The sequence below is a fragment of the Cyprinus carpio genome, chromosome A8 (assembly GCF_018340385.1).
Source record: "Cyprinus carpio isolate SPL01 chromosome A8, ASM1834038v1, whole genome shotgun sequence".
Classification (NCBI taxonomy): domain Eukaryota; kingdom Metazoa; phylum Chordata; class Actinopteri; order Cypriniformes; family Cyprinidae; genus Cyprinus; species Cyprinus carpio.
In genome coordinates, this window is record NC_056579.1 from 20,353,257 (window position 1) to 20,365,443 (window position 12,187).

The following is a 12,187-nucleotide window of genomic DNA, read 5'->3' on the forward strand; positions in this document are numbered from 1 at the left end:
TCTTCCTCAGGGTCCGGTCACCTCTTCTCGTTGTGCAGCGTTTTTTTGCCACACTTTTTCCTTCCCACAGACTCCCACTGAGGTGCCTTGATACAGCACTCTGGAACAGCCTATTCGTTCAGAAATTTCTTTCTGTGTCTTACCCTCTCGCTTGAAGGGTGTCAATGATGGCCTTCTGGACAGCAGTCAGGTCGGCAGTCTTACCCATGATTGCGGTTTTGAGTAATGAACCAGGCTGGGAGTTTTTTAAAAGCCTCAGGAATCTTTTGCAGGTGTTTAGAGTAATTAGTCTGATTCAGATGATTAGTTAAAACCTCGTTTAGAGAACCTTTTCATAATATGCTAATTTTTTGAGATAGGAATTTTGGGGTTTCATGAGCTGTATGCCAAAATCATCAGTATTAAAACAATAAAAGACCTGAAATATTTCAGTTTGTGTGCAATGAATCTAAAATATATGAAAGTTTAATTTTTATCATTACATTATGGAAAATAATGAACTTTTTCACAATATGCAAATTTTTTGAGAAGGACCTGTATATATATGTGTGTGTGTGTGTGTGTGTGTGTGTGTGTATGTATATGTATATGTGTATATATATATACATATATGTATGTATGTATATGTATGTATGTATGTATGTTTTTTTTTTTTTTTTTGTAGCCTTGGTGATACATAAGAAACTTCTAAATAGTAGCAGGGCAAGTATAAAACTGAACGATTGGCCCGAACAAGCCAGTATTTTAGCTTTATTGGACAACTGCTAGGCTAGCCTATAAATATCTCCAAACTTAAAACAAAAAGCGCTACTTTGTTTAGAAAAGTCTCGTATGTGACAGTCTAATGGTTTTATATGTTAAAAATACCAATACCCATTATGAAAACACCCATAACCTGTGTATATTGTTTGGATATAAATATACTGCCCATATTCCTGCTACTGTCTTTGGTTGGTTGTGCTGTATCAAAATAATGGTCTGTTTAGAATTATTTGCAGGTAACGAATAGGAATTGAGTCATGCCAGTACCCCAAAAGTGACTCTACCCTCAGACCCACTCGTAGCCTATGCTAGTGCTTCTGTTCGCGCACAAGCTCACAGGAAATGCAACATACTTCAGTCAACTTTGACCTCTGGGTCAAACCAGCTGATTATGCCATTCATCCTGCACGTGCTAAGTAGAAGGGTCAGGAAGGATACGGCAAGGTCAAGGGTGACATATGGTCTCTTCCCATTGGCTAATCTCCTGTTCATCAAGTTAGATCACCTATTAAAAATGACAAGCCAAGGTCAAACCCACACAGCAGATCCTTTCCGACTGAAGCTTGTGTTGCATTAATCCTCTCTTTAATGAAGGCTCAATGCATGCAGACAAACATGCGGTTTCTACACCGCTTTCCCTTGTTAACTTGATGCACAGTCTCACAGGGTTAATATTTTAATAAGATTAATTACTCTAGCCAGTCTAATTAAATTTAAACTCAGGAGAGAAAGTGAACCATTTCTGTTTAAACACATGACTGAGTTTTGCAGCGTTTGAGGCAGAAAATGCTTTTGTTGTTACATTCGGTTCATATGGGGAATATTACTTTTTCACTTGCACTTTATACACCAGCGAGTTTGAGAAGATGGATCAAGGTCATAATATTCAAACAGGAAACTTTGCTTTGATTGGTTCTATTATAAACACCATTAAATTTCATAAGCCCATTCAATCTGGCCTCATGCTGGGCAAAACTCAGTGTGGTTTCCCTAATGCTGTTATGGTTTTTTTAATTGCAGATGAAAAAGGTTTTGGTCTGGCTGAATGTACCAGTTCTGTTGCTTTAAATGTTTTAGTGGGAATTTTATGTAGTTATGTGACCAAAACTCGAGCAACCAATCATGCTTTGAACATATACATTGGGCCACTTAAGTTTTAGTAGCAGATTTATCCTCTTTAGATGATGTAATCAGTAATCAGTAGCCAAAGCCGAGGGGAAAAGCCTGTTGATGTTTCTGAGAAATTCCTTGACAGAGCTTTTTTAGGTTAGGTTGTGACTGAGAGCATATGGTGAAGACCCTCTTAGAGAGGCATTACTGAGTGGTAATCTGGGAAATGACACTGTCTGTGAATCGCAGTGGGTTGTGTGCTGGGAACATTTGTTGTGCTGTAATATCACTTCCTTTATTCTTTCCTTCACACGCAACATGTTTATGTTATCAAGGCCAACAACAGAATGCTTCTCTTTGCCAGATTGTTCCTTCCTTTACACTACTTTACAATGGAAATCACAGTTTCCACAAAAATGCCATAGTTACTACAGTTAAGCCCCTTTCACACTGCACGTTGGTCCCGAAAAAATGCCGGAAAATTGCCGGATCACCTTCTGAGTGAACGCAAACACGTCCCGGGATTGATCCCGGGTTGGAGACCTAGTATCATTGCCGGGTTCAGTCCCTGAATGAGCTCTGTGTGAACAAAAGGCAGAACTAATGCCATAAAGGGTGTGTCGTAGTGATGACGCACGTTATCGTGCGACTCTTTTACCGGGTGTTTTGTTCGCGACGAAAAAATATGTGCAAACTGTAATGAAGCAGAGATCAGTTAATTCTCACTATCCACACTAAAGCTGAGATTGTTCGCCAGCTTAAGTAAAAGTTAATGTGCCTAGCGTTTTCGACTCGTACATTACACGTCACATCCTGATGTCACGTGTCATTACGGGACCTTTACAGGTTGCGTGTGAACGCACGCACAGATTACAGGAAATCACTGGCAGTGTGAATTAACCAAAATCTAACGATCCGAGAACAATTGCCGGGACACATTACCCGTGTATTATCCGGAATCTCAGTGTGAAAGGGGCTTTACTGTTGCTTTAAATCCTAATAAATCATCATGTCAGATGTTCTTCAAACCATGTCAGAATCTTTTTATTCTGAGTTTTTATATTTGTTTGTTTGTTTTTCTTTGGTTTAGTTTAATATTTTTGATTAGCTTTTTGTGTTTTGTTGATTTATTTTATTTTTTGTTTTGTTTTGTTTATTTTTTTATTTTTTATTGATGTGTGCTGATTGTTAATAGTTAACTTTTGTGTTTTAGGTTTTATGTGTTTTGTGTTCTTTTGTTTTGTTGAATTTTGATTTGTTTTTGTTTTTTTTTGCTTTGAGGTCAGACCCCAAGTCAATATTTAATATTTGGGTGTATCTTATATTATTGAGTGATGTTTGGAGAAGAGAAGGCATTTGACAACAAAAAGCATGACTGTGTTGTTGTGGTTGCTGAATGTCTGCAGCTCTCCAGCATGCATGAAGATAATTAAATGCATTTAGCTTATGTGTCAGCGGTAGCCTTAGGGTCAAACCCAGCCGTGCTGCGACAGCTGCAGCAGAAACTTGAACCTCCTCCGACTTCATACTCGACTACACCCGCCCCTCCTCACCTCTACATGACAAAGTCCAACACAGTCCCTCACCCCCTCTCAACCCCTTCCTGACTCTCCTGTTGCATTTGAATGTGAAAAGCCTCTTATGTGTGGCTCGGGGAGGGGGCGTCATTAGTCTTAGCAGAGGCTAATGCTATCCCACAGGCTTGAACTGGATTGGGGTGATCTTCTCTTTCCTTGGGGTCCTAGAAGCACCCATAATGTATGCTTTAATATTAATTTAGAATGGTTTAGTTTAATATCAGTCTAGAATGTTAAATTAATACATGCCTCAGGCCAATTTAATTCTACAGGTCTCAGCTATGGGAGTTTTTAGAAACTTTTTGACTAAAAATGTCTCAATAATGACATTATTATTATTATTATTATTATTATTAATATTATTATTATTTCTACTAAATATGAAGAATGGCAACATAGGATTACGTGATATATTTTTGTTAGCATTGCTTCCAGTTAGCTGTTGTGCTTTACGCTTAGCACACTTTGACAACAAAACAGCTCAATTTAATCTGTCCCTGTGTTGAGGTTTGCAGCCTTTGACCGGCTGTGCACTTCTGCTGACTTTGAAAGACGCGAAGGAGAGAAAGGTAGAGTGAGTCAGAGAGGGAGGGAGGAGGCTTGCATTGTTCAGCAGTAGGGTAAAATAGGGCTATCAGTTCCACTCAGATAACCCCTGCATTGCCATTGGCCCTCCGGCCACACCGTGACCCCTGGGGCCTGAACTCAGTGGTCATGTGACCGGGCTGAAACTGACCAGCAGGGCTGAGGCTGAGAGGCGGATCAGTGAGAGTCAGAACAGAGGAGAGGAGGGAGCAAAGAGAAAGAAGAGAGTCATGAGGCCTGCGCTGTTCCTGAGGAGGATACATGTATGAATGGATGACAGGGAGCCCAGGAGAGACATGAAATGGATTCGTGGGAAGGTAAGAAAAACACCAAGAAGGGACCAGAGAGCACATTTCATAGAGACGGGGGTTTGTTAGCAAGGCTGTAAAAGACGGTATGTGCTGATATCAGATTAATGGTGTATCTAATGTACAAGCAAATAAGTCCCATCCTAGTACTCTTAATGTTTCTGAAAGGTAAACCTGCTAAAGCTAACAGCTGTAGGAAGAACTGGACTGTACGTTTTCTCTTTTTTAGCAGTCTGAGATATATTTTTCCTCTTGAAACCTCAAAATCCTGTTCACTAGATGTTAGTTAATCCAATATAATGAATATTTCATTCAGCTATCTGCCTTATTTTTAACATAACAGCTGATAAGCCAGACTTTGTTTGTCTGTTATGCTGCTTAATGTTGCAAACTGTTATTTGCTAACATATTAATTTATTGTCTTTAGCGCAAATCGTTTCACGGTTTACAGCACTTTGTTATTATTTTACTTATAATGATGAATCATATGTCTTGCACATTCACAAAAAAGGCACAGTAATTGTTTATGCATCATCCTTTGAACAGTATTTTCAATCTGTTTTAATTCATATCTACATCTGTTTACTGTAGGACGCAACTGTAAATACGAATGTTATACCGACTGAAGCTTAGTAAACAATTTCTAGGTGTGTTTATTCAATTGAGCTCTTAGTAAATCACGTTAGGTTTTGCGAAACACTGTTTTTGGCAGTCAATTTTGAAAGAGACGTTGTTTAGCTCTGCGAATATAATTGATCACAAATTGTTTATGGACTGCATGTTTAAGCAATTTTTAGTTTGCACAATATGTTGTTTTATTTTCTGTCTAGTATCATGTTGCGACATTTTTTTCCCTCTTGCTCAGGAGTTTGGTGGCTCGTGCTTGTGTATTTAGTGGGTTTATGGTGATAGTGTGTGTGCTCTGTGGTATGTGGCCCATCTGGAAAAGGTTTTCTGTGCTGAGCAGGCAGCTGTCCTCATGCGACGCGAGCGGGGGTCAGCGAAGCTCCACGCTCATCTGGTTAAACCCCCAATACATTCACACAACCCCCGCGTGGGTTTATCACTGTAGCCCAAACTTCACCCCTCAGTGCTCGAGATTTTATCAGTTTGGCCACATAATCTCAGTTTGCTCTGTTCTGGTGCTGTGATATCCCACACTACATTAAAGGTCAAAAAGTATCGCGTCTTAAAGCGGTGGCCTTGAAGCTGTGATATCCCACACTACATTAAAGGTCAAAAAGTATCGCGTCTTAAAGCGGTGGCCTTGAACCTCCTGCTCGTTTCGTTAACAAGGCAGCATGGTTGAGAATTGTTCCTCCTGCTCGTTTCGTTAACAAAAACAAAGGGTTGAGAAGTGTGAAGCGCATGTTAAATGCATACTAGTAGTGCTGACTGCTGAATAAATGTGATATTAGCTTTCTGTCTGCCCTGTGTTAGTTTTAAGTCCACGTTTTAGCACACCAATGACCTTCCTCAAAGGCTGGTGTGAAAAAGCATTCACATAATGACGGAAGGTGCAAACGGCTCTTTCCGTGTCTGTCTCATTTACTTATTTCAGGTGCTTTCATAAAAAAAAACACCTTTTGATAAGTTAATGCCATTCAGAAAAGGTGTGATCTTGCCTTCAAATTCAGTGACTATTTTGAACAGTTAAAGCACCTGGAGGCTCGTTTAGGAATAAATCAGTCGTAACGTTTGAAATAGTTTGCTTTCAGGCTTATTGAAACAGCTTAAAGAAAATCTTCACACATTTTCCTAGTCTAAATGCATTTATGTAACTGTCTAAAAAAAAGTGATGCATCTAAAAAGTTATTATGAAGCCATTTCATATATTTCAAATACTTTAAATAAGATTAAGTGGCATGCTTCAGAATAAATTGAACACCTCAGCTGCTTTTCATGTTGTTGCTTTTATATGACATTGATTTAAACAGCTTAGTTAGATAAGAGTTTAAATATGTAATCTAAATATACACACACTTTTATATGTAGAGGTGATTAGTGATAGACTGACCATTATATCAGCCAAGCCAGTTTAGGCCAGTTTGAGTAAATGTATCAGCCAATAATCACTCTGTTACAGTCAATGTGTTTTTTCTAACAGCAGCCTTGTGAACAGTTAATAAATTAATTAATAACACCATTTTAATAATGCTATTCGTATTAAATTAAACCTAAATTAAAAAAATACTTAAAAATATTATTACATTAATTTGTTGTCGTTATATCAGCCATTAGCCACTGCTTTTAATGATGTCGGCTGTTTAAACCCATATTGGCCAAGCTTTAGCTGTTGTTACGCATTCTTAACAAGCGATTATGATAACAAGAGGTTTGCGAAAGGAACCTGAGAGCACTGTGGCTTTGTGATTGAATTTGAATGTACCTTGATTGGAAAATGCCACAGTATTGTACTGGAGGGTGAATATGTTCAAGGGTGGTATGTGAAAACACTATTGTGTGTGTGAGTGTGTGTGTGTGGGGGAGCTGAAAGGACACTGTACATGACTCCTCTTTCTCCTCCTAATCCTATTCTCCTGCCGCCCATCTCCCCTGTTATTGTTTCCGACAGAAGGGGGTGATCTCTCAGGGTCTTCACTCATCCCTCTGTCTCCTCTTCCTCTTATTCCTTTCTCTCGTCTCTCCTGCTCTGTTTTTCCATGCATTTTTCCATCAGCTCTATTCGTCACTCTTCCATGCAGGAAGTCACCTCTGTGGTGGAGGGGCATTTGTGTGCGCTCATACACACGGGGGAGGGGGATTCAAGCGAAGTGAAGATCAATAGCAGCAGAGGACATCAGGGTGTACAGGTTCAGCCATTCTGGGCTAAATTTAGTAACTAAAACCTGTTCAGGAAGTGATCTTTCTGCTCACCAACAAAAGAGCCCGTGTCAAGATCTACACTCTCAAAAATAAAGGGATTTTGAGGCGATGGCCTAGAAGATACATTCTGGTTTTTTAAAGAACCTTTCATGGAACAACCATTTTTTTAGTGTGACGAACTTTTTAAAAATACAAAGATTCTATTTTGCACTGTAAAGAACCTTTTATGGAATGAAAAGATTCCATGGAGGTTAAAGGTTCTTTATGGAACCATCAATGCCATAAAGAACCTTTAATTTTAAGAGTGAAAAATTATGAAAAAAAAATGTTGTAGGAATTGCGTTGAAAGATTTTCACTCCGAATTTGCCAGTAAATTTCACATATAATTACAAAGAAACAGCAAGTAGTGCATTGAATTCAACGTGAAATGTTGAAGTAGAAGGACAGAATACTAGTTTCTCCAATAAATTTTTTTTTATTTTTTTATTTTAAAATTGTATAATTTTTAATTTTTACAGAGTACAGAAAATCATACTTATTATTTGTTGTTTGCTTTTGGAGTTATGAGGCTTATTGATGATTAAAACGTGATGTGTAAAGGTCTTATATTTGGCATCATTGTTGTTTGTGTTCATCGTTTTTCATTGATTTATCGCTGCATCTATTCATATAAGGGCTGAACTGTAGCTGAAACCCTTCTGGTACGAGATGTTCACCTCACAAAAATTACACCAAACACTTTTTCCCCATTATAGACTAGAATGATTCGTAATTTGATGAGCTGCACAAAAATTTGAGTCTGTAGACTTATTGTTCATCTAAATGGTTTTTATGTCAATCACTTCAGATGAAACTAAGATGAAACAAATTCAAGTTTTCAGAGCCCTCGACTGTATTCATTTGTTGACCCATAAACCCAGATAGCAGATCTCTGATCATGGTGAGTTAAGAAAAACATCTGCCCCTTGCAACGAGGGATCAATAGGGCTCTGTGTCTTGTGTAATGTTTGCAAATATTTCAGGTTTTGATGTCTTTTATCTGCTGATGGCCTTTATTGATTTTGTTAAGCTAACTATAGATGCTACTGAGAGGCCAAACAATGCCCAAGATGTAGAAACGCAGCGATGTGGATGAACGCGTCAATATTCTGACGTAACTTCATTACTCTGTGCCTCCTTAATGCCGTTTGGCTGCGAGGTTCAAATTTTCACTTTTGTTTCATCAAGGTTTCAGTTAATTGGCCTTCAGATGGTTTCATGTAGCTGGTGATATAATATACATAATGATTGAATAGCTTGGGATCATTAAGATTTTTAATATTTTTGAAAGAAGTCTCTTTTGTTTATTTGATCAAAAACATTAAAAATTTTAATATTATTACAATTTAATTGAACTTTTTTCTATGCAAATATATTTGAAAATGTAATTTATTTCTGTGATGCAAAGCTGAATTTTTAGCATCATTAGTTGTCTTCAGTGTCACATGATCCTTCAGAAATCATTTGATTACGATGATTTGCTTCTTGAGAAACATTTAATCTTTACTTAATACAAGTATTAAGTAGTACATATTAATCTTATTTCCCCCAAACTTGTGAACTGTACTGTATAATGAATGCACCTTGAACTTTTTGATCTCAAGATTTGTAATGATTTCACAAGGTTCAAAATGGGAAAAAAATAGCAAAAATCTGGTTTAAGTCCAACCAACAGAGCAAACTGTTGTCTGAAACACATTTAAGTGAAGCACAAAGCTTTTCTTAGAGCTCAAGGATTAATTTGGTCTATGTAAGCAGAATTGTTTGCTTTACATTAAGACCGAGCCTCATTGTAATTACCACATGCTAATTCCAGGCCTCTTGTGATGGTTATGAGATTACTACAGTGTGCAGGTCAAAGGGGGATGGGGAGCAGAGAGTCTTCTCATTCTTTCTTTCATGCTTTGGGTTTGAGAAAGACTGAGCTTGTCATGACTGTGGAAGTGTGGAGATCCGATGATTAACATAACACTGTCCAGGTGGTGGAGGTGGTGAGGAGATCCGAACGGGATCGGTGGGTTCTTGAAATCAAACAGGAAAGAGAACATACTCTTATTTAACCAGCATGTCCGTGATCCACCCCAGATCGCCGTTTGGCTTGGCATTGTTCAATCAAAATGAGATCTCAAGTGATTTTTGAAATCATTTGATTTATGTATAGACATACTTGATGGGGTTAAGCATCTGCAAAAAGTGAAAGGTGTGTGCATATAGATAATATGCAGCAGGAAGAGTAAGAGCGGAAAAGTACAGGACAGCCCCCCGCCCCAACCTCATGCCCTCTCAGCTGGGATTGATTGTAATGGAAACGAAAGACAAAGCCCTCGTAGAGAGGTAGACCTCTGTCTTTCTCTCTCTCTCTATCTCCCCATCCTCCGCTCTCTCTGCTTGCCATCATCTGTTCTGTCCTCCCATCCTCCGCTGCTGAGACACACACCTGCCCGGACACATGGCCGCTGCTTTACAGAAAACACACACATCCTTATAAACATTCATCATTGTAATCAGAGTTTCTGTAACTGTTACTAGTGTAAAATAAAAATACATTCATAGAGATAGTATTGACAGTTAATAGGGCCTGGTGTAAGAAGCTTTCTGAATTTTTCAACAATAGTGGCACATATCAAGTTTTTTTATTTTTGTAAAAGTACTGTAGTAGGGTTAATATGATATTTTGATAATTTCATGGTACATTTTAAATTATTAGGCTGCATTATTTGATCAAACATATATTAAAAACTAAAACTGTGAAATATTATTACAATTTAAAATAAGTGTTTTCTGTGTGAATATATTTTAAAATGTAATTTATTCCTATGATGTAAAGTCGAATTTTTGTCACATGATCCATCAGAAATCATCCTAATATGTTGATTTGCCTCACAAAAAATATGAATTTTTATTATTATCAGTGTTAATCAATTATCGGTTGCTTAATATTTTTGGGAGAACCTTAATAAATAGTTTTTCTCTTTTTTTTTTTTTTTTTTGATGAATAGACAGTTCAAGAGAAAAGCATTTATTTGAAATATATATATCTTGTAATATTATATATGTCACTTTTGATTCATTTAATGTATTCTGCTGAATATACATATTATTTATTATAAAAAAACCTTCTATGGTAGTGTATTTTCTGTCATATTTTCACTTGAATAGAAATATTTCTCATGATAAAAACATTTTGATCTATTCATTTCTGCTTAAATGCTTGAAATTAATTTTGTAGACAAACAACTTCTATTTAGACAAAAATAACTTAACGTATGAATTTATGTGTAAGTAATCTAAAGTCTAAATAACTTGAGCATTTAATGTGAGATTTTAATTGTTTTTATACTGTACTTCTATTGAGCTGTATTTTTAGTTACTCATACTAAGATCAGTGTCACTGTTTAAAAGGCAGGCTCTGCATTTCCTGCTCGTGATAAAGTATGGACTGAAACCCAGCCTGACCTCAGGGTAACAATGCAGGTTTTAATAGGTGCGTGCAGTGGGGGGTCTGAGCCCTGTGAGTGTGGAGGGTGAGGGACACACAGCCCGAAGCAACAGGAAAGATTCAGCTCAATGGATAAACCTGATTTTTCATTCTGCCACACATTCAACACGACTCTCGGTCGCTTGAAATGGACGAGTACATAATGGCATAAGGGAATGAATTTCACCAAACTGGTCAAGAACATGTCCAGGTCATATTTTGCCCCAAAATCAAAAGCAATAAATAAGAAAAATATTTGATCAAATGTATTTTTAAAGACCATTTCAAAGACCATTATTGTTTCTTGTTTTCATTTTTGAAATATAGTCTAAAATGCTGGTTTGCTGCTCAAGTAACATTTCTGATTATTATTATCATTGTTGAAAACTGGTGTGCTGCTTAACATCTTTTTTTTTTTCCTATGATTTTAATGAATAGAAAGATCAAACAAACAACATTTATTTGAAATAGAAATCTTTGTGACATTGGACTGTTTAAAAAACAAAACAAATATGTAATGGTAATTTTCTTCCAGGGCATTGTCCAGTAATTTTACAGACATTTCTGTTAACCCCGAAAAACAACACAGTGAAGTGCAAAATTCAAAATACGGACAAAACACCTGTGTAAAAAAAAAAAAAAAAATCAAAAAATTCCTTCATATTAATATAGGACATTGTGCCCTATTTTTAAAGAATTTTTTTTACAGTGTGCGAATGTCTTTACTGAGATTTTTGATCTGAATATAAATTGTTTTAGAATGTTCAGATATTTTACTGGAAAACATGCCAAAATTACAGTTTTTTTTATGTTTTATTTATTATTTTATTGAATCATTTTGAGCTGAGCTGTATCGTGGCATGGGCATGTTAGGCAGCCTAAGCTACATTAAATTTTTTATAAGTACAAATTTATAATGATTTTTAAAGAATTCCAGAAGCTGACAGTCATTCCTCTTTCATTTTCCACAAACAAGCGTGGCAGTTGGTCCCGGCAGCTTTCCTGGAGCGTGCATGTGTGTGAAGGGGCGGAGGGGTGCGAAGTGACGCTGTGGGATCAAGTGTGTGAAGGTGTGAGAGAACTCCAGGTTTATAGGGTGGACATGCACTTGAAAGAGAGGGCGACAAATTTAACCAATCAAAGAAGGCCAGGGTGTGAATAAAGGAAGCCAACTTTGGAAACGGTGTTTTCTCATTAAAGGAAGTCAGTCATTTCACATACACTGGTCAATAATTTATGGTTTCAAATGCCTCCTGCATAACGTAACATCTGCCAGGAATTCCAGGCAAATGGTTCGAGGTAACAAGGAAGGGTCAGTGTTACAGTACCGCATATGGGCGTCCTCTCCATTTGACAAATATGCCACCAAGGTATGAAGTCACAGCCAAAGTGCATTGAGAATGCAAATGCATTTGACTTTTGTGCTCAATACGGATTAATTTACTCACCCAGTAAATGTCGTCTTGTGTGTCACATTTATTATTAAAGTTATAGGGTTGAC

At 37.3% G+C, this 12,187-nt stretch overlaps 1 protein-coding gene across 2 annotated transcripts in view; it reads left to right on the forward strand.

The window, feature by feature from the left end:
• LOC109073542 (nuclear receptor subfamily 6 group A member 1-A-like) overlaps positions 1-12,187 on the forward strand; it is a 92,305-nt gene that overhangs the window by 61,204 nt on the left and 18,914 nt on the right. The window contains exon 1 of one of the 2 annotated variants that reach the window (XM_042762715.1): positions 4,173-4,351. The exons of the other annotated variant lie outside the window; for it this stretch is intronic. Within the exon in view, the coding sequence (XP_042618649.1) occupies positions 4,336-4,351 (16 nt within the window). The 5' untranslated portion in view covers positions 4,173-4,335. Of the gene's footprint in view, positions 1-4,172; positions 4,352-12,187 lie in introns of those variants that run through there. 2 annotated transcript variants of the gene reach the window in all.